The sequence below is a fragment of the Equus asinus genome, chromosome 8, assembly GCF_041296235.1.
Source record: "Equus asinus isolate D_3611 breed Donkey chromosome 8, EquAss-T2T_v2, whole genome shotgun sequence".
NCBI classification, from domain to species: domain Eukaryota; kingdom Metazoa; phylum Chordata; class Mammalia; order Perissodactyla; family Equidae; genus Equus; species Equus asinus.
In genome coordinates this window covers 63,659,785-63,680,585 of record NC_091797.1, presented here as the reverse complement: position 1 = coordinate 63,680,585, position 20,801 = coordinate 63,659,785, and the positions used below count along the sequence as shown (strand labels likewise).

The following is a 20,801-nucleotide window of genomic DNA, read 5'->3' as shown; positions in this document are numbered from 1 at the left end:
GTTAGCTGTTCTCAACTCTCAGCAGATGCCGGATAAACCCATAATTAACCTCACTGATGCCTCAACTTCCACATCCGTGAAAAAGGCGCCCCGCGAGGGTGACATTTTCATGAAGCAACAGCCAGAGTTGCTCTGAAGCTGTGCTTGCGAGTAGGGTCAGCAGGGCGAATTTCCGCTAAAGGCTGCCGAAACGGTGTGCCTCGCGGGAGAACGCGGAGGGCGGCAGGCAAAGCAGAAAGTTTCTCAGGTATCAGACCCGTTCCCAAAAGCACTTTAGAAAAGCCAGGAGCTCCCTGGGCCGGAACTCGGGACGATGCTCTGGAAAGATCTAAAGGCAAGCGGGTGGGAGAAGGAATCCAGTGGTGGGGAAGGGCGCGATGTGGCCTCGATTTGCGGCCGGCCCGCGCACTCTCCTAACTCCCTAGCCCCGACCCTGCCCTCCCGTCCCTCCCGGGGAGGCCACCAACTGGGGCGGGGGCGGGCTAGGGACCAGAGGAAGCAGACGCCAGCGCCTTGGACACGGCGAGGGGCACATCGCCCTGCCCCTCCCTCCGACGATTGGACACCGCCCTGAGCCCGGCGCATCCTGGGAGTTGTAGTCCTGCAGCTCTGCCATCCACCGCTCTGGAACGGTTAAGAGACTACAGCTCCCAGCATGCCGGCGAGAAGCCCCGCCCCCTCGCGCGTCGCGGGCTGGCCGACCACGCCGGGCAGAGCGCGGCTCTCCCCCAGCCTCTCCCGCCAGCGGGGATGGAGCGCGGTCCGGCTGGCGCAGGGGGTGGTACTCACCCTGTAATTGTGATAGTGCGTCTCCACAAGATGCCGGTGGCGCGACTTGTCGTGGCCGAAGTTGGATTTCTCGCAGACCAGCAAGTGCCGAGGCACCTCTCGCAGCCTGCGCAACGTGGCCATGCTCTCCCCCACGCAGGCCCTCCCCCAGCTCGGGCGCCCCGCCCCCTCTCGCCTTGCCCCAGGTCCCTGCCCTGCGGGCATGCGCGTTGCGGGCGGGCTTCGCATTTTTGAGGCCCCGGCGCCCTTCTTCGGGGTGTGGCTAGGTTTCTTAGGAGCCTGTTCAGGAGCTCTCTGACGGGTACTTGAAACGCTAAGCTCACTTCTTAAGATGAGAATAATCGGTACCTGTGGATCTTGCGTTTTCAAAGCCACCTTTCTCGCCATACCCTCCATCCCTCCCAGCTGCTGTCTCTTGCCATGAATCCTGCCTCTGGGCCCACTTTGGTCCTTCCCAAAGTGTAAAGGAAGTTTGTGTAGGACGGTAATAAAAATTTCTGCTTTCTGCTCTGCGTTAGGACTCCTTCAGACTTCTTTGAAATCACTTTTAAGATCCCCTTTTAAATATCCTTGGAACTGCTTTTAAGAATTTGTTGCTTCTGGGGATTACAGTGATAATTCATTTTTCCATTTAATTTTTCAGATCAACTCCAAGTACCACATTATTACTAGCTTCTCAAACTGAAGTATGCACAGCCCCAGTTCTGTACAGAAGGGATGCAAAACAGCAGAATATTTGTGGTACAACCTTCTAGAGCATCAATTTTACTCTCAGATTTTGAAGAACAGAACTTAAGTAATTTACATGGTAAGTATTTAAAAATTTAAAACTAAGACAGGCTAGAAAGTAATCTGCCGTTAATGTCAGTAACCTATGCCTGAAATGTCAGACTGTCTCCGAGGTTGCTCTAAGGAAAACCTATTTCCTATTATTGTAAGTAGGGAAAATTACAGGGAATAGGAAGTCAATTGAAAAACGATACCAATTTCCTAAATCACAGTATGGTACCTAGATATGTTAGAAATATCATCTTAGGATGTAAAATGCTTTTTAAAACCCTGCTTCTTGGGCATCTCACAATTAAGTAGCAGTGGCATCTCTTAGACTAGCACCATGAGATGTGTACGTCTTCTTTGTTGATACTCCAAAGCTTTGCAGAGTGACTAGGGTGACTCTGATGGTCTACTAATTGTATTTAGAAGCCACATGAAGCTTTTCTAGCAAGTCATTTTGTTTACATTTCATTAAGTTTTGAAGATTCGATAAAATTTTATTTGTATAAACATCAGCTGAAAAATGCATTGAGAGAGAAATAGCTGTGTGCAGTTTGGATATCCCAAACTCAGAAGGGTTCTTCCGGGGAAACATTACTTGAGGATATGTTCTGTGGGGTGTGCCTGTGTATGAAATAGAAGGCAAAAATCTCATGTGTTTTGAAGACTAAAGCTGTAATTCAGGTCAATTTGGGGCTGAGGAGTCCTCTCAGCCTGCCTCTTCAGGGTTCTGGAGTTCTGTCTATAATGATCCCTTGCCAGCACATTCATTTCCCCCTCCCTGCTGGGTCATTGCCGTCAGCAAACAAATGTGCCCTAATGTTGTGCATTAAACACACAGACCTCCTTGGACCCCAGGTTCCTCTGCATTCTCATTCTGTTTCTCTGCTTTTAGAGCTCTCCTCACGTTCTCTCCTGAGCCCATTCCATTCCAACTTTCCCTCGCACTACTTCACTGAAATGGCTTTTTGCAAGGTCACCAATGAGTTCCATTTTGCCAAATTCAAGGCCAAATTTTTGTTCTTATCTCACTCAAACTTTTAGCAGTATTTGACAAGATGATACAATTGAGCACTTCTTCCTTGCATTAACTATATTTCCTTATTTTCTCTGTTCTTATTTTCTGATGCTCTGGCATCTGGGGCCTTGCTGGCCAGCCTTGCTGACTACCCCTTGGAGAGTTAGCTAATTCCTGGAGATAGCAAACAGCTAGTGCTGTCAGCGTACCTTTCATTTGCAGACTCCCCCATCCAGAGCCCACACCCCACCACACCTCTTCTGTGGGCTGTTACACTCCAGGCTAACATTCTCCACCCTAAGCACCCCAGGGCCAGGTACCAGACAGCTGGGGACAGTCCCTCCACTCCAGAGCCCACTGAAATTGTTCAAACTAGCCAATCCTAAGGCTGCTTAGTCTGTTTTCCTGCGCCTCCCGTTTCTTCCCACAACAAAGGCTCTGGCTGATGCTTTCCTGCACTCCCTCTGCCTCCTGACCACTCAGGTGCTTCCCCAAGTGCCTCTGCCTGCCCGCCCTGCCTCCTGATTCTGGGGAACCCTGAGTAAAAACTTCTCCCTTCATGACAGTCATTTCCCTGTCTGCGTGTCTTACCATACCTGATCAGAGCAAATTCCCAGGTACATTTTTAAACATTCCTTCTTGAAACGCTTTCCTCTGGACTTAAGGCCCTCTCCTGGATTCCCTCCCACCTCTCTCTCCCTTCCACCTCCTGCTCCTCCTCCTCCAGATCTCTGGTAATCCTCAGCCTCTTCTCCTTCCTGTGTGCCCTCTCTTCTGAGGGTGATCCCACAGTCTCCCAGCTCTCAATACCGTCTACCTGCTGGTCACCCCCAGGACTGGCTCCTCTTCCCCGGGGAGAGCGCCCAGGAGTCAGGCTTGGCTCCTCCTCCCTTCTCACTCCACTTGCCATCTCACAGCAGGACTGTGGCTTGTTGGCTCTGCCTGTAACCTGCATCCTGGCTGTAGCTCCTTCTCGTTGTCTCTATTTCTACAGTCATTTCGGCTACCTTCCTCTCTTACTGGTTTACTGCCAAACAGAGCCTGGTGACTGTCTCCCTGCTGGCCCTCTTGCCCTCCTGCAGTCCGTTCTCCACTCAGCATCTGCAGTCATCTCTTGAAAAACATGATATATGCCACCCCTCCCCCATTGAAACCCTGCCACTGCTTCTCATTGTTGTAGAATAAAACCTCAGATAAACTGGCCCCTGCCTCCCTCTGCAGCCTCACCTACCCTTGCTTGTTTAGACTATTGTGTGTCAGATTCTCTGGTTTCTCAGGCTGAAAGCCATCTTAACTGACAAACAGATATGAGATCTTAGACTCTAGATCATAGGGCATGGAAAGAAGAGTCTATGAGAGAATGAAGGGTCAGAAATGACTAAAAAAAAGCCCAGGAAACAAAATATAACTGACGTGTATATATATCCAAAAGAATAATGAACTTTTTGAAAAAACAAGCCAAGAGACTTGCAAAGAAATAAAAATACCTTTGATTGTATTCTTAAAACAAAAATATGCTTAGTATCTAAAAGGACAAAAATTTTACACATGACGTTTTGGGGCTACAATGCAGTAAAATTAGCAATAACAAACAGAATTTTAAAGATGCTCAGCTCCTTAAAGATGTTAAAGTATTCTTTTAAACAAATTAATGCCTGGATCAGGGTCTAAATCTAAAATACGATGCCTATACATATATGTGCTTGCCATGTCATGCCTAGCTGTGTGCCGTGATCGGGAAGGAGAGAGCTGTCCAACTCAGAAGCTCTGGAGTGACCAGGTTGTGTTCATTGGGACCCTATCACCGCCCCGGAGCCATTTAACATCCTCTCATTATAATTAGGAGCAGCAGGGAAAGCAGGGCGGAACCGAACCTATGGCAGACGCCTGGTCGTAAATCAGAGGCCTCCCTCCTGCCGACCCTCAGCTTGACCTCCCAGTCCTTTCCGGCACAGGGCTCCAGGCAGCCGCCACAAGTGGACCAGTGTTGGCGAACAAGGTCAGAACTGCCCTCCGAGAGCAGGTAGAGTGGAAGCTGGATCCCGCAGCTGCAGTGGGAAAAACTAATGGCCCCCCGAGAAGAATATATGATCCACTCCCTGAGAGAACGCGAATCCCGGAAGTCCTCCTGCTGAGAGCTCAGAGCAGAGGCTTCATTTCCCCTCTCCTGGGCTGTCCTCCCTCTGGCTGACCGGAAATCAGGTAAGCACACAAACATGTTCAAAGTGGCAACTATGTGGCCTGTGTCAATACGTGGAAGTGTACAAATGGAGGAGTATTTTAAAAGCGGAACACTACACAATGTTTCATGTCAGTTATAACTCAATGAAGCTGGAAAAAAGCAGAACACAACAGTCAGAGTCTGATTAAAGTTCTTGTCACATGTGTTCATAAACAAGTTTGGAAGAGAATTTGGGAATAGTTGAAATTCTTTATAAAGCTCATTCTTTTAGTTTGTTTAACTTTATATATGTTTAGAAGTAAATTGGCACATAAAGAATTTAAATCTTAGCTATCCAGAAACTTAAGATATCTAGAATGAGGCATTTCTGCATAACTCGAATTTTACTGTAGTTTGAAAACTATTAATCCATAATGCACTTGATGAAATAAGATACATTTACAGAGAAATGAGCAATCACTATAATGATATATATGATTATTACTAATTGTATAACACTGTTGTGTATACTGTTACCTGTGTAATGGAACACCTGTAAAGAGGCGGGCGCTGCCAAAAGCACTTAGTATTCATTATTTCACGAGAACCCTCCCCGAGGTAGGTTTGAGTATCTTCACTTTAGAGGCTAATTAGTAAACAATACAGAGAATCAAATAATAAACTTTTTGAAATGGGAAAGACTCTCAAAAAATTCAATGTTGAATGAGAACTGCAAGTTACTAAAAGCATATATAGCTCATACATTTATAGAATTTTTAAAAACTTACAAAATTAAACTATATTATTTAGAGATACATATGTAGTGAAACTGTAATGAAAGTCAAAGGAATATTTTTTTCAACTTCAAATGAACGATTCTCTGAGGAGGGGAGGCCAAGGCTGTTTGGGCAGGGCTAGGCAGACGGCTTCAAAGGCTGCAGTGATAAAGTTTTATTTATTAAGCAGGTGACAGGTATAGGCTGTTTGTTTTATTTTTTTATACCATATGTTATTTTGTATGTATAAAATAGTTCATAATAATTTTTTAAAATTTTAAACAGCTTTATTGAGATACAATTGATATACCTACAATTTACTTATTTAAGTGTACAACTTAATGATTTTTAGTATATTAGCAGATATGGGCAACCAACACCACAGTCGATTTTAGAATATTTTCTTCGCCTCCGAAGGAAGCCTTTCCCTTTTAGCTATCTCCCTCCTGTCTTCCCTGCCCCCTGCCCCAGCCCAAAGCAACCATTAACCCACGTTGTGTCTCTATAGATTTGTCTTTTCTGGACAGTTCATATAAATGGAATCATATAATATTTAGACTTTTGTGACTGGCTTCTTTCACTTAGCATAATGTTTTCAAGTTTCATCCAAATTGTAACATGGGTCAGCACGTTGTATGGCCTTTGTATGGCCAGCATAATAATTTTAAAAAAAAATCTTGAATGCTGATGCTTGAGGAAAAGGATCTTAAATAGAAGGAAATGATAAAGATTAAGATTTCTCTGAAGATCCTAAAGGATCTTAAACTGCTTCCAAGATCTCCAGAGGTGGGTGGCGCTGGTTCTCGTTCCAGAATGTGACTGACTGTTTCCAGAGCTGTGGAGTACCAAGCTGTGGGGTGAATTGTTGATTCCCAAGTGAATGTGAATGAGGCAGAGTGGAAGAAGAGTTATTTTATGAAGAAAGGGGATAAAAATCGATGAAAGATACAGCAGGAGGGGTGGGGAGGGAGGCGAGAGAGCTGCTTGAAGTCGAATTGACAGAGCTCTGAGCAGTGAAACACAGAGTCAAAGGTGGAATACCGCGTGGGTACAGACCTGAGGGGAAGAAGATGAAGAGGTGGGAACACTGCCTGAGATAAATCTCTGGATTCGCCAGCAGCTGGAGTCGTTGCCCTGGGACTGGGCAGTAGGGGAGGCTAATTCTCAGGCAGGAGTGGGCGTCCAGGTGGCGTCAGTGTACACACGGACATCTACAGCGCCAGGTGTGGCACTTACGTGTCTTTGGCCTTCATGCCCATTGGAAGCATTCATTTGTTCAATCAACAACCCCTTAATTAAGTGCCACTGTGTGCCAGACACTGTGCTGACCACCACCGTACTGTCTCCCTGTCCTGGCCTTCGAGGGACTTACCATCTCATAGGACAATATTTGTTATTGTCCATCTCCCCACAGCTCCTGGAGTGTATTCTGCATAGAATTGTTAATAATTGAAGAAATGAAGCTTTTTACATTTAGAGTTTTTTAAAAAATGCAACATCTGAGATCTAGAACTATGTGTCTTTGGCTTCTTTAAAGTTAACAATACAGACAAAATCGAAAATGAAAAGACTGATTTCACACTGATATCAATGGGAGTTTTTTCTTCCTTTTTTTCCTCACAAAGAGTATTCGTGTACTTAGGACCTTTAGATGTTTACAAAACGGGGACAGGAGAAAAAAAATACATAATAAGGGACATGTGCTTTATCATTTCCTTGCGTTTCAAATTACTATAATGATTAATATATACATGGATTTATGGGTCTGGATTTCAGTGATATTTGTTTACAACTAAAACGTAGCTTTCGTCTCTTTTATTTCTGTTGAATTCTGTCATATTCCTGAGCAGCCATCAGAGCATTCTTACATCGGGGCTGGGTTTCTCTCCCTGAAAATGGTGTTTTTTGGAAAAGAAAAAGAAGGAAGTTGCCTTGAATCAGCTGAGCTTGGCCGTTGTGTTTGCATTCACTGAAGAGTTGTCTAGTGTCCTATGGAGTTCTGCTCCTTTCACAGATGGGCAGCCCTGTCTGCCCTGAATTCAGCATACACAGTCCCATTTCAACACCAGTGATGGCACGGGGACTGTCACAGTCTAATGCTTGGTGTGGACTAATTTGGGGGAATTTATTGGAATTGTTGGAAGTTATGTCCCTTTTTAGTAATACACATGCCCATGAAAATTAGATGCTATGTGACTCCAGACTCAATTCATTATGTCCTTTTTCCTGGCTGTGGACTGGAATTGGTATTTCTGATATTAGAAACTAAAAATGCTGGTAAGCCACAGCTAACCAAAATCCTTTGGTTTCTGAGAGCTTCAACTTACAATTACACCAGAGGAAGAGAATCTATGAAAAAATGAAAATATAGAGACCTGCAGCCAATCCTTGAGAAGATCTCTAAATAGTAAAGGTCTGGAGCCAAGGACAATGTCTTCACATTGCTTCTGCAGCCCCTGTGCAAGACAATGTTGAATCCTAGCATGATGTTGAAATGAATGTATAATTATTTTAATATTAAACTTTAAATGTAAGATTATATTGGGGTGAACATCTTTATTAAATCCTTTATTCACAAATGGAAACAATAAAATAACAAAATCTGGGGCCAGCCGGTGGCAGACCAGTTAAGTTCGCACATTCTGCTTCGGCGGCCTGGGGTTCGCCAGTTCGGATCCTGGGTGCAGACCTACGCACCACTTGGCAAGCCATGCTGTGGCAGGCATCCCACATATAAAGTAGAGGAAGATGGGCACGGATGTTAGCTCAGAGCCAGTCTTCCTCAAAAAAACAAAACAAAAGCAAATTCTTTTAAAATTTCAGGTTTTATAACCTTCCTGGACCCTGGTCTCTTGAAGAGGCAGCCTGAGCTTTGAAAAGGGAGGCAGTCCTCCAAGGCAGCGATGTCCAGTAGAAAGAGGATGTGAGCCACAGCTGTAGTTTTGAGTATTCTGGTAATCATCATGTTAAAGAAAATAAAAAGGAACAGGTGAAATTGATTGCAATAATATAATTTGTTTAACCCAATGTACCAAAATATTATTTTAATGTGTAATTCATATAAAATTATTAATGAAATATTTTACATTAATATTTTTGTACTAAATCTTCGAAATTCACTCTGTATTTTATGTGTCCAGCACATCTCAGTGCAGACCAGCCACATTCGGTGCTCAATGCCCACCCGTGCCAGTGGCTGCCACATGGCAAGTGCAGCTCTGAGGGCTCTGGTTCCCCCTGACCTCAGGGAGGTGAAGTGCCTGAACCCCGGTTCTCTGCCAGAGACCAGAGAACGCCCCCTTCGTACCAGCGTCTCTCCTCAGCCCCCAGGTGGGGAGAGAGGCAACAGGGGGGTGCACGCAGGAAGTTTCCAAACCACTGCTTCCCAGCTGCTGCTTGGCGTGGGCTCGTTCCCTCTTCCAGGGATCAGACAGCAGTGAAGGAGGCTAGGGCCCCAGGAAGAGGGAACCTGTGTCTTCAGATCTGTCCACAGCCTTGACCCCCAGAGTTCAGACTTGGAGGGAACAGATTAGAGGCAGACTTCTTAGTTTGCAGTCCGGCCTTGGGTCCTAGTGGTCAGATTCTAGATGTCTGTTTCCTCCCGTGTGGGGGGTACTGTGTGAGTTTAAGCACCAATCACGTGCATACATGTCTACATGTATTTCTCTATAAGTCAAGAGGTCCAACTTTTAATAAAGAGAAAAGGAAATCGCCTATAGGGTGCCTACTGTGCGCCAAGTAACTTATAATTAATACAGCATTGAATCCTACCACCCTGTCTGCAATTGGTGTATTATTTAGCTATAGTTACATAACAAACCACCCCAATATTCATCTAGCTTGTGATTGGGCTGGTCAGCAGTTTAGGTTGGGCTCAGCTGGACCATTCTTCTGGTCTCAGCTGGGCTCCTTCATGTGTTTGTGGTCAGCTGCTGGTTAACTAGGGGGTAGTGCTTCTAGGAGGTGAGCTGGCTGTTGACTGGGCCCCTTGGTTCCCCTCCCCATGGTAGCTCATCCTCCAACAGGCTAACATGGGCTTGTTCTCATTGAGATGGCTGGGTTCTGAAAGAAAAAGCAGAAGCATCTAAGACCGTTTGAGCCTACACCTAAGTTGGCACACTGTCCTACCCACAGCATTCTGTTGGCAGCTAAGCCCAGCCACAATGCAAGGTTTCGAGGAACAGATTCTGCCTCTCGATGGAAGCAGCTATAAAACCACATTGCAAAGGGCATGGATGCAGGGGGTATGGAGAGTCGCTGCTGTTTTTGCAATCAGTATCATTACGCCTTTTCTTGCAAATCAGGTTTATATAACTGTTCCAACTCAATTAACTTGTCCAAAGTCCCACAAAGTGGGACTGGGCTGGGACTTGGTATCAGCTCTGCCTGGCTCCAGAGCCCGCCCACCTCCACCAGACCACACTCCTCCTGCAGCTTCCCTAAGCATCTGAGGTCCAGCGAGTGATGCTTCTGTGATAGAAGCAGGATTCTTTGAGATTTGCGTCTGTCTAGTCCTCTTCGCCATTGGGAATAATCCCCTCAAGAGAATGCTGAGCCATCTTGGAAAGACTTGGAATAATTTAGGGAAATGACAGAGGGCTGAATTTAGGAAATCAAGGCCCCAGAAATATAGTTTTCATTTCTAATCACAGGAGAAATTTGAAAACACGTATAATGCACTCCACATGTTTGCAAATTCTTTTCATCCCTTTTTGGTATTTGTAGGCTATTTGTGATTTTCAACACAGACTAAATCAAACTACTGTGCCTGAAACAACCTCTTAACTCTGAAAGCAAGTGACATAAAGATAGATCTGCTGGGAAGACATTTCCTCTTGCTGCAATTTAGCCAAATAACTCAGTGACCTTGACGTCATCCTTTGATTTTAACAGGGCATAGTTGTTTTCTAAGCCCCCGTAGCACATGTGGAAATCACTTACAGCGAATGCATCCCGAGCCCTGAATCAGTGGTTCTCGCCCCCGGCTGCATGTTAGAATCACCTGGGGGGCTTTTAAAATTCCAGAAACCCAAGTTGCAACACACCCATGAAATCTCAGTCCCTGGAGTGGGACCTGGGCATCAGGACTTTTTACAGCTCCTCCGGGGGATTACAGCGTGTGGCCAAGGCTGAAAACACTGCTTTAAACCAACAGTTTTTGGGGAACTAGTTGCAAATGGTTTATCAAGTAAATGCAGAACGTTTGCCGCTGAGCTGTAGCCTTTCGCTCTCTCCTACTTGCTGACCTTTGTGGGAACCAACCTCTGCTACTCGTTTTATTCCCAGTTCAACCCAGTTCCACAAGTACCGCGTGTGTACTGCGTGCGAGGCCCTGTGCTAGGTGCCATGGTCTGGGTGAGCATCGTTGGGACGGGAGGATTTTTCTGGAAAAAAAATTGCATGATAAAAAATAAAAATCATGCCACCTACCAAATTGAGGCAAAAATTGACATTAGTTAACTACTTTGGAATATTAAAATCCATTGGATGATGCATGCATAAAGTGTTCCACTTTAAAACGGAACAAAACAAAATGCTGTTATTCTGAGATACTGAGTTAGGGTTTTTGTGTAGATATGTAGTATTCAAATTTTTATTGGCGTATAACATGCTTACAGAAATATACGCAGAGCTCACTCATGTAAAGCTCGAAGAGTTATTACAGAGTGAAAACACTGTGTAGCTAAGAGCTAGAACCTGCTTTTCTTGGGCCCCATGACAGGCGCTCTCTCCCTCTCTCCTCCGCAAAGGGAACCAATAGCCTAACGGCTGACACTGTGGGTCAATTTTGTCTCTTTACAAAAACATTTTATTGCAGAAAATTTTAAGCATATACAAAAAAAATGGTATAAATAGACCTGTCACTCAGCTTCGACAACTACTAATTATCTGCCATTTTTGTTTCATCTATACCTCAACCTATTACCCACCCCTCACTTTATTTTGTTGTTTTTATTTTTCATGAGGTAAGATATACATTGAAAGGCACAGATATTAACTGTAGAGTTTTGAGAAATAAATATGTCTATATAAGCTTCACCCCTTTTAAGAGCAGAATATTCCCATCGCCCCCAGGAAATTCCCTCATCTTCCCCGGCATTTATTCCTCCCCCACAGGCAGCCAGTGTTCTGATTTTTTTCACCATAGTTCGTTTTGCCTGCAGTCATACAATAATGTGTTATGTGCAGTTTGTCTCACCTGGCAGCATGAGATTCATCACTGATGTGTGTTTCAGTAGTTTGTTCCTTTGTATTACTGAGTTGCGTTCTGTTGTATAAATATACTACAATTTGTTCATCTGTTTTCCTATTGATCGACGTTTGGGTTATTTTCTGGGTTTGGCTACTATGATTAAAGGGTCTATGAACATTCTTGAACAAATACTTTTTGTATTCTGTTTAATTCCCTTGTTAGCAGGTAAGCAACACTCTTTGTATCATTTTAGTGGTTGCCCCAGGGATTACAATATGCGTCTTTAACATGTCACAGTCTGCTTAGCGTTAACAGTGCACTATTTTGACAAATGTAAGCTGTGAAAGCCTTGCTGCCCCACAGTGCCGTTTACCTCCTTCCACCCTTTGTGCTGTTGTTGCCATGCATTTGCACATGCTATAAATCCCGCAATACAATGTTATAATTTCTGCTTTAAATACTCATAGGTCTTTTAAAGACATTAAGAGAAGAAAGTTATTAATAAATGTTTGAAGGGAGATACTGCATGGGACCATGCAAATACACCATTTCTCCTTTATGTTTCACTCACAATTTGTACATTCGTGACTGAATCTTGCCTCCAGTAATTACTCCTGTGGTGCTTTAGTGATGACCTGATTCTCTGGGTAATAGTCCGATGCTGTCATTGTTTGTTCGTTGCTCATGCTGTTCTGGCTTGGGACACTGGGAGCCCTTTCAGCTTGGTTCCTTTTGACCTGTCTCATCCTTTTGGATTTTTTTTAAAAGCACTTGTTTACTTCCTGGCACTACAAGATGCTCTGGGCTCATCTTGTGTTTTCCACCCCTAGCCCTAGAATTAGCCATTTCACCAAGAAACCCTGGTTCCTTTTATTGGATAATGGTATTTAGAAACCAAGATCTGAGTATTGTGTGCTCATTGCTACTGGGGTGTCACTGCTAGTCAGTCCTCAGCAGACAGAGTTTGGAAATGTATGCATGAATACAAACTCAAGTGTACACACATATCTCTATCTGAGTAGCTAGCTAATTAACTGGATATATTATTATAGACACAAGTTCATACTGATACTTTCAACTCCAATCCAGCACCACAGGGTTTGCTCTGGCATTCTCCCTTTGTTTACTTGTAACTTCTTTCACCTACAGTGAGAAACTGGGCTCTAATTGTCTACAGTATATTTACTAACATGTAAAGTAACTTCAGAATTGCTAACTGATACCCTTTGGAGAAACAAATGTACCAACTACAGTATAGTGTTTGTGGACATTTCTTTAGCTTTACAGTATCCAGTCAAAATCCTGTTTTCCAAAGTTACTTAGATTGGCAGCTTTCATCCCCACCGCCTTCAATATGGTTAGGTCACACATTGCAATATTAGATTCATTTGTCACTGTCTGCATTCTGTCAGAGTTCCCCCAACATCTTGAATGGTTTTTTAAAATTCGCATAGAGTAAAATTCACTCTTTGTGGTGTACAGTTCTGTGGGTTTTGACACTGTATAGGGTCATGTATCCACCTCCACAGTGCCACATAGAATTATTTCATCACCCCAAAACTTCTCTCATGCTGCCCCTTAGTCAATCTCCTCCCCCTCCTCATCCCTTGGCAAGCACTGATCACTTTGCATCCACATAATTTTGTCTTTTCTAGAATATCATATAAATAATAATATATAGCCCTTGGGGTATGACTTCCCTCACTTAGAGAAATGCATTTAAGATGCATCCATGTTCTTGTGTGAATCAATAGTTTGTTCCTTTTTGTTGCCAAGTAGTATTCTATTGTATGGATGCACTAGTTTCTCCATTCATCTTTTGAAGGACGTTTGGTTTATTTCCATCTTTTAGAAATTATGACTAAAGTGGCTATAAACATTCACACACAGGTTTTTACTTAAACATTAGTTTTTAATTTACTTTAGTAAGTACATAGGAGTGGGATATCTGGGTCATATAATAAGTGTATGTTAAACTTTATAAAAAACTGCTAAGCTGTTTTCGAAAGTCACTGTACCATTTTGCATTTCCAGATCTAGTCACTCCAGATCCTCACCAGCACTTGGTATATACAATTTTATTTTTTAAGCCATTGTAATAGCTGTGTGGTATCTAATTGTAGCTTCTGCCTCATTTTTGGAGGAGAGTTCTGCTGAGTGAAAATAGAATTCTGTGTTGACATTTGACTTTCCTTTTTTCATCTTTTTTTTTTTTGGTGAGGAAGATTGGCCCTGAGCTAACATCTCTTGCCAATCTTCCTCCTTTTTTGCTTAAGGAAAATTATCCCCAAGCTAAAATCTGTGCCAGTATTCCTCCATTTTGCATGTGGGACACCACCACAGCGTGCCTTGATGAGCAGTGTCTGTGCCGAGAATCTGAACCCACAAACCATGGGCTGCTAAAGTGAAGCACACGAATTTAACCACTACACCACTGGGCCAGCCCCAACAAGCCCCAAACAAGGCTTTTTCCTCCTGCACTTTAAAGATCTCATTTCAGTGTCAGTTTGTCTCTGTCATTTTTGCTGATATATCATCCATCATTCATTTCCCCTTGATTGTAACGTGCTGTTCTTCTCTAGCTGCTTTCAAGATTTTCTTTCTGTCTTTGGATTTTTGCAGTTTGACTGTGATGTGCCTAGGTATAGTTTTATTTGCATTTTCTTTTGGAGTTTTTATTTTAACCTTTTTGGATCTAAAAATTTAGATTTTCTACCAAATTTTGGAAGTGTTCAGCTATGCATTATTGATTTACTTTTCTGCCTCATCTAATTTTTCTGTCTCTCTCTTCTCCTTCTGGGACTCAAGTATCCTACAGGTCTTTAAAGCTCTGTTCATTTTTCTTCAAACTTTTTTCACTATTTTCTTCAGGTTGGGTGATTTCTATTGCTCTGTCTTCAAGTTTCTCTATTCTACTGTTTTTATCTTTTTTTTTTTTTAATGCTTTATCTCCCCAAATCCCCCCGGTACATAGTTTTATATCTTAGTTGCAGTTCCTTCTAGTTGTGGCACGTGGGACGCCGCCTCAACGTGGCCTGACGAGTGGTGCCATGTCCACGCCCAGGATCCGAACCAGTGAAACCCTCGGCTGCCACAGTGGAGCGCGTGAACTTAACCACTCGGCCATGGGGCCAGCCCCTCTATTCTACTGTTTTTAATGTACTGATGAGCCCAAAAGTAATTTTTTTTCATTTTATCATCATTCTACTTTGTTCTTTTTTATGATTTCCATTTCTCTGCTGAATTTCCACATCTGTTCATTCATTATGAGAATATTTTCTTTTCCCCCCTGAGCATGTTTATAATGGCTTCTTTCAAATCCTTGTCTGCTAATTGCAACATCTTGGGGAGAGTTTCTACTGCCTGCTTTTTGTCTTGTATATAGATTACCTTTTCCTGTTTCTTCATACGTCTCATGATTTTTAAAGATTGCATACTAGACACTGTCGATGATAGTTATGGAGACTCTGGATTCTGTTGTATTCCTTTAAAGAGTGTTATTTTTCTAGCAGGGAGTTAACGTAGGTAGACTCAAAACTCTCACCTGAAGAATCTCTTCCGTTCTTTTAGCTTCCAGCTGCTGCTTTCACGCTGGGCCCCCCTTGGAGCTACCCTGCACATGCATGGTTCAAAAATCAGCCAGTTATTTGGGGGAAACTTACGTACGTATTTTGGAATTTGCCCCTTGTGATTCCCTCTTTTCCAGAAGTTCTCCCCTAACTTTGTAGCTGTTCTGCCAGCCCCAAAATGTATCCTCTGACACCACAAGAAAGACTGGTTTTTTGCTGCCTGCCTGGGCCGTGTACAGATTGTGAAGTGTTTCAAGGCAAAAAGACTCAAGCTTGCAAGTGTCTCCTGTTCCAATTCCCATCATTCAAGGGTAGACTCCCTCCCGCTCCTGCTTGCTTTTTGGAGAAATATGGATGTGAATCTAGACATAGATATATACATACATATATCCTATATGTATTACACATACATACATATTTCTTTTCTTTTTCTTTTTTAAAGATTGGCCCCTGAGCTAACAACTTTTGCCAATCTTTTTTTCTTTCTCTCTTTCTGCTTTTTCTCCCCAAATCCCCCCAGTACATAGTTGTATATTTTAGTTGTGCGTCCTTCTAATTGTGGCATGTGGGATGCTGCCTCAGCGTGGCCTGACAAGTGGTGCCATGTCCGCACCCAGGATCCAAACCAGTGAAACCCTGGGTCGCTGAAGCGGAGCACATGAACTTAACCACTTGACCACAGGGCCGGCCCCATAGATACATATTTCTATATGTATAAAAACACAACTGACTTTTATGTGTTCATTTTGTATCCTGCTAATCTGCTGAATTCATTTGTTAGTTCTAACAAGTTTTTTTGTGGAATCTTTAGGGTTTTCTACATATAAGATCATATCATCTGTGAACAGAGATAATTTACTTTTTCCTTTCCAGTTTGGATGCCTTTTATTTCTTTTTCTTGCCTAACTGCTCTGGTTAGAAATTCCCATTCTATATTGAATGGTAGGGGTGAAAGTGGGCATTCTTGTCTTGTTCCTGATCTCAGAGGAAAGCTTTCAGTCTTTTATTATTGAGTATGAGATTAACTCTGGGTTTTTCAAGTATGGCTTTTATTAGGCTGAGGGAGTTTCTTTCTGTTTCTAGTTTGCTGAGTGTTTTTGTCATGAAAGGGTGTTGAATTTTGTCAAATGCCTTTTCTGAATCAATGGAGATTATCACATGGCTTTTTCCCTTCATTCTGATATTATAGCATATTGCATTGATGAATTTTTGTATGTTGGATCATTCCAAGAATAAAGCCCCCTTGGTCATGGTGTGTAGTCCTTTTAATGTGCCACTTCATTTGGATTGCTAGTATTTTGTTGAGGATTTTGGCATCAATATTCATCAGGGATATTGGTCTGTAGTTTTCTTTTCTTGTAGTGTCTGTGTTCCACTTTGGTATCAGGGTAATGCTGGCCTCATAGAATGAGATTGGAAGTATTCTCTCCTCTTCAGTTTTTTGGAAGAGTTCGAAAAGGATTGGTGTTCTATAAATGTTCAGTAGACTTCACCAGTGAAGCCATCAGGTCCAGGGCTTTTCTTTGCCAGGCAGCCTTTGATTACTGATTTAATCTCCTTAGTAGTTAGGAGTCTATTCAGATTTTTCATTTTTTCACAATATAGTCTTGGTAGGTTTTGTGTATCTAGGAATTTAACCATTTTATCTAGGTTGCCCAGTTGGTTGGTGTACAATTGTCCATAGTATGCTCTTATAGTTCTCTTTATTTCTGTAGAATTGGTAGTAATATCTCCATTTTCACTTCTGGTTTTAGTAAGTAGAGTTTTTTGTTTTCTTAGTTAAACTAGCTAAAGATTTGTCAATTTTGTTAATCTTTTCAAAGAACTAGCTTTTGGTTTCATTGATTTTCTCTTGTTTTTATAGTCTCTTTTTACTGATCTCTGCCCTAATTTTCATTATTTCCTCTACCAGCTTTGAGTTTAGTTTGTTCTTTTTCTAATTCCTGAAGTTGTAATGTTAGGTTATTGATTTGAGATCTTCCTTTTTAATGTAAGCAGTTATAGCTAAATGTCCCCCTTAGCACTGGTTTTGCTGTGTCTCATAAGCTTTGCTATATGGTGTTTTCATTTCCACGAGTCTCTACGTATTTTCCAATTTCCCTTGTGATTTCTTACTTCACCCATTTGTTGTTTCAGAGTGTGTTGTTTAATTTCCACAAATGTGTGAATTTTCTAGTTTTCTTTCTGTTATTGATTTCTAACTTCATCCTGTTGTGGTGAGAGAAGATACTATGTATGATATTTATCTTTTTTAATCTGTTGAGCCTTAATTTGTGGCTTAACACTTGTGGTTTATCCTGAAGAATGTCCCAAGTGCACTTGAGAAGAATGTGTATTCTGTAGTTGTTGGGTAGAGTGTCTGTATATGCCTGTTATATGTGGTTGGTTTATTGTGTTGTTCACGTGCTCTTTTTCCTTACTCATTTTCTGTCTGTTTATTCTGTCCACTGTTGAGAGTGGAGTACTGAAGTCTCCAATTATTATTGTAGATTTGTCTATTTCTATCTTCAATACCATCAACTTTGGCTTCATATATTTGATTGGTCTGTTATTAGGTACATCAATATTTACATTGCTATATTTTATTGCTCTATTGATCCTTTTATTAATATTCTCTATTAATGTCCTGTTTCAATTTCACTGGTTTCTACTCTAATTTTATTATTTCTTTTTTCTATTTATTTTGGATTTAACTTGCTCTTCTTTTTCTAGTTTCCTAAGTTGAAAGCTTATATTGATTTTAGATCTTTCTTCTTTTCTAATGTATACATTCAATGCTATGAACTTCCCTTGAAGTGCTGCTTTTGCAGCATTCCACACTTTTTTTTTTGAGGAAGATTAGCCCTGAGCTAACTACTGCCAATACTCCTCTTTTTTCTGAGGAAGGCTGGCCCTGAGCTAACATCCGTGCCCATCTTCCTCTACTTTATATGTGGGATACCTGCCACAGCATGGTGTGCCAAGCGGTGCCATGTCCGCACCCGGGATCCGAATCGGTGAACCCCAGGCAGCCAGAGCAGAACGGGCGCACTTAACCGCTGCGCCACCGGGCTGGCCCCCACATGGACACATTCTCAATGAGCCCAGATTTCTCAAAAATATTTTTAGGGCCCAACCCTGTGGTTGAGTGGTTAAGCTTGCGCACTCTGCTTCGGTGGCCCTGGGTTTCACTGGTTTGGATCCCAGGCGCAGACATGGCACTGCTGATCAGGCCATGCTGAGGCAGTATCCCACATAGCACAACCAGAAGGACCTATAGCTAGAATATATATCTAGTACTGGGGTGCTTTGGGGAGAAGAAGAAAAAAAGAAAGAAGACTGGCAACAGATGTTAGCTCAGGTGCCAATCTTCAAAAAATATATATATATTTTTAAATGTTTTATTTTAGATGGTAATCTTTAAAAACTTGAGATAAGTATATTCTGGATCTTCTAGATGACCTTTATTTTTATAACTAAGTTGTGTAATTTCTGTGCCCAGTATTACAATACGGAAAGCCAGAAAGCGAAATGTAAATTTCTTGGTGTTTCTTTACTAAGAGTCATAGATTCACCAAAAACCTGTAAGCCTCACTACCTGGTTGACTTGAAATAAGGCTTTGGATGAGGGCTTTAAGTCGCTCAGTGTTTTCTATATCAGTAAGCTGAATGACTTACCAAATCTTCATAATAATTGACTTTTTTTTTGTTTAGGTATAATTAACATATAACATTATATTAGTTTCAAGTGTTCAACATAATTATTTGGTATTTGTATCTATTGCAAAATGATCCCTACAATAATCTAGTTAACATCTGTCACCATGCATAGTTACAAAATTTTTTTTTCCTGTGATGAGAATTTTTAAGACCTACTCTCTTAGCAACTTTCAAATATGCAATACAGTATTAACTATAGTTGCCATGGTGTACTACATTACATCTCCGTGACAGTATTTTTTTTAGATACAAGGATAGATTACCACAGTAAAAGTAAAATATGCATTTAGGACAGTCTAGTCCAGTCTTACAAATTTACTAGTATGATAGATATTTTCATTTCCTCTCATAATAGATGTGACATCCCGAGACTGACTCCAACACCATCCTGCCCTGAGGCGACCATGAAGCTGGCAGACGCCGACTCTCCCTGTGAGTCGATCAGGGTCCAAGGCCGAACTCTCCGTCAGGCAACTGAACGCACGAGGGGCTTCCAGATGAATCTGGCTGCTGCTTCATTCCCCAGGGCCACAGGGGCTCAGACACATCTTCCTCTCAGTGACACTGCCCTGTGGTTCAGTAGCCCAGGGTGCTTACCTTTGCTGTTGGGGATTACAGTACCCTCTAAATTAGGGTGGGAGTGAGGAGGGGGTGTATCCGCTAATTACGTAGAGGAATGGTCAGGGGCCAAGGATGGGGAGAGACTCTGGTTGGGGAAGCAGAGTGTACAAACCGTGTGGAACACAGAAGCAGAGCTGGGCGACAGCTCGAAGGTGTAAATCCATGTCCCGTTCTAGATAAGGTGGCATTAAATGTGAGGGGAAATTGTTCAGGCACAGGCAAGCTTTGGCTTTTGGGCTCAGTGCTCTTTGGTTTGGGGAATGATGAGGCCGTCATCTGTTGGCCCTGATCCGGGGTTTGATGCTCTGGGTAAGAGGGTCCCCCTCCCAAGAATCCAGGCCTTTCCCAGTTCTAGAGGATGAGTGGTAAATGTCTAGCTACATTTGACGTGCTTTCCAGAAATCTGCTGCTGAGACCCCCCCTGCCGGCAGCTTGCCCTCCCTGGTGCTGAGAGTAACAACAGGAAAGAGTCCCCCGTTCCTGGGCCTGTGCTTCCGGGGTTTTGATGGAACTGCTTTAAAGGAACTGCTTTGTGAGCTGCGATGACTTGGCTGCAGAAAAAGCACATCAGAGCTGGAGGTAGACAGTCTCTAACACTGGCATGGGGCCGGGTAACTCGGATGGACGCTGGCTGAGGCAATAATGAGTCCTTCGTCACGGAAACTGGCGACCACTCAGTGCTGTAGGGCCTGAGGTCTCATCATACATCACTGGGTTCATGAGAGTCTAAAATCAACCCAATAATTAAGATGTCCATTGTTTGTTGAGGGTTTCTTTTTCCTTTTAGGGGAAACGAGAGTGGAGGAGATGGAAAAGAAAGCAAGCTTAACGGATAAGGAGACCGTTAACTGTTACAAATAGCATCATGGCATTATTCGGACTCACAGCTTGCCTAAAGTTGCAGTTAAAGTGCCATTTTCAATGCCCAAATTGCTAATTTGGTTGCTTAAGTTCTTTCTTTTGTATTTTAATTAGAAAACTTCAGTTCAGGACTGTAGGACTTACTATCGCCCCTCACTCCGCCCCGTGCCTACTTGTCATTGTTCCAAGAAAATGGGAAACCAGGTTGATGGAACATGTACTAAGTTCCATGAGAGCAGGGAGTGTCTGTCATGCTCACTGCTGTGCCCCAGGGCTCAGCACAGTGTCGGTGCATAGCTGGTTCTCAACAAACATCAACTGAATAAATACTACTTTCCAT

General features: G+C 42.7%; 1 protein-coding gene and 1 long non-coding RNA gene across 4 annotated transcripts in view; one reads left to right on the top strand and one right to left on the bottom strand.

Annotated features, from left to right (window-relative positions):
- The window catches only part of RPP40 (ribonuclease P/MRP subunit p40), a 10,229-nt gene extending 9,044 nt beyond the window's left edge, over nt 1-1,185 (bottom strand). For both annotated transcript variants that reach the window (XM_044773314.2, XM_014860187.3), the window contains exon 1: nt 790-1,185. In XM_044773314.2, coding sequence (XP_044629249.2) covers nt 790-1,185 — 396 coding nt within the window. The remainder of the gene's footprint in view (nt 1-789) is intronic.
- LOC123287029 (uncharacterized) lies at nt 1,135-20,801 on the top strand. Of its 2 annotated transcripts, XR_011505238.1 has the most exons (5): nt 1,135-1,273; nt 1,433-1,597; nt 4,537-4,783; nt 15,282-15,373; nt 19,335-20,801. It is a non-coding gene; the product is annotated as an uncharacterized lncRNA (long non-coding RNA). The 2 variants fall into 2 exon arrangements; XR_011505237.1 differs by lacking the exon at nt 15,282-15,373.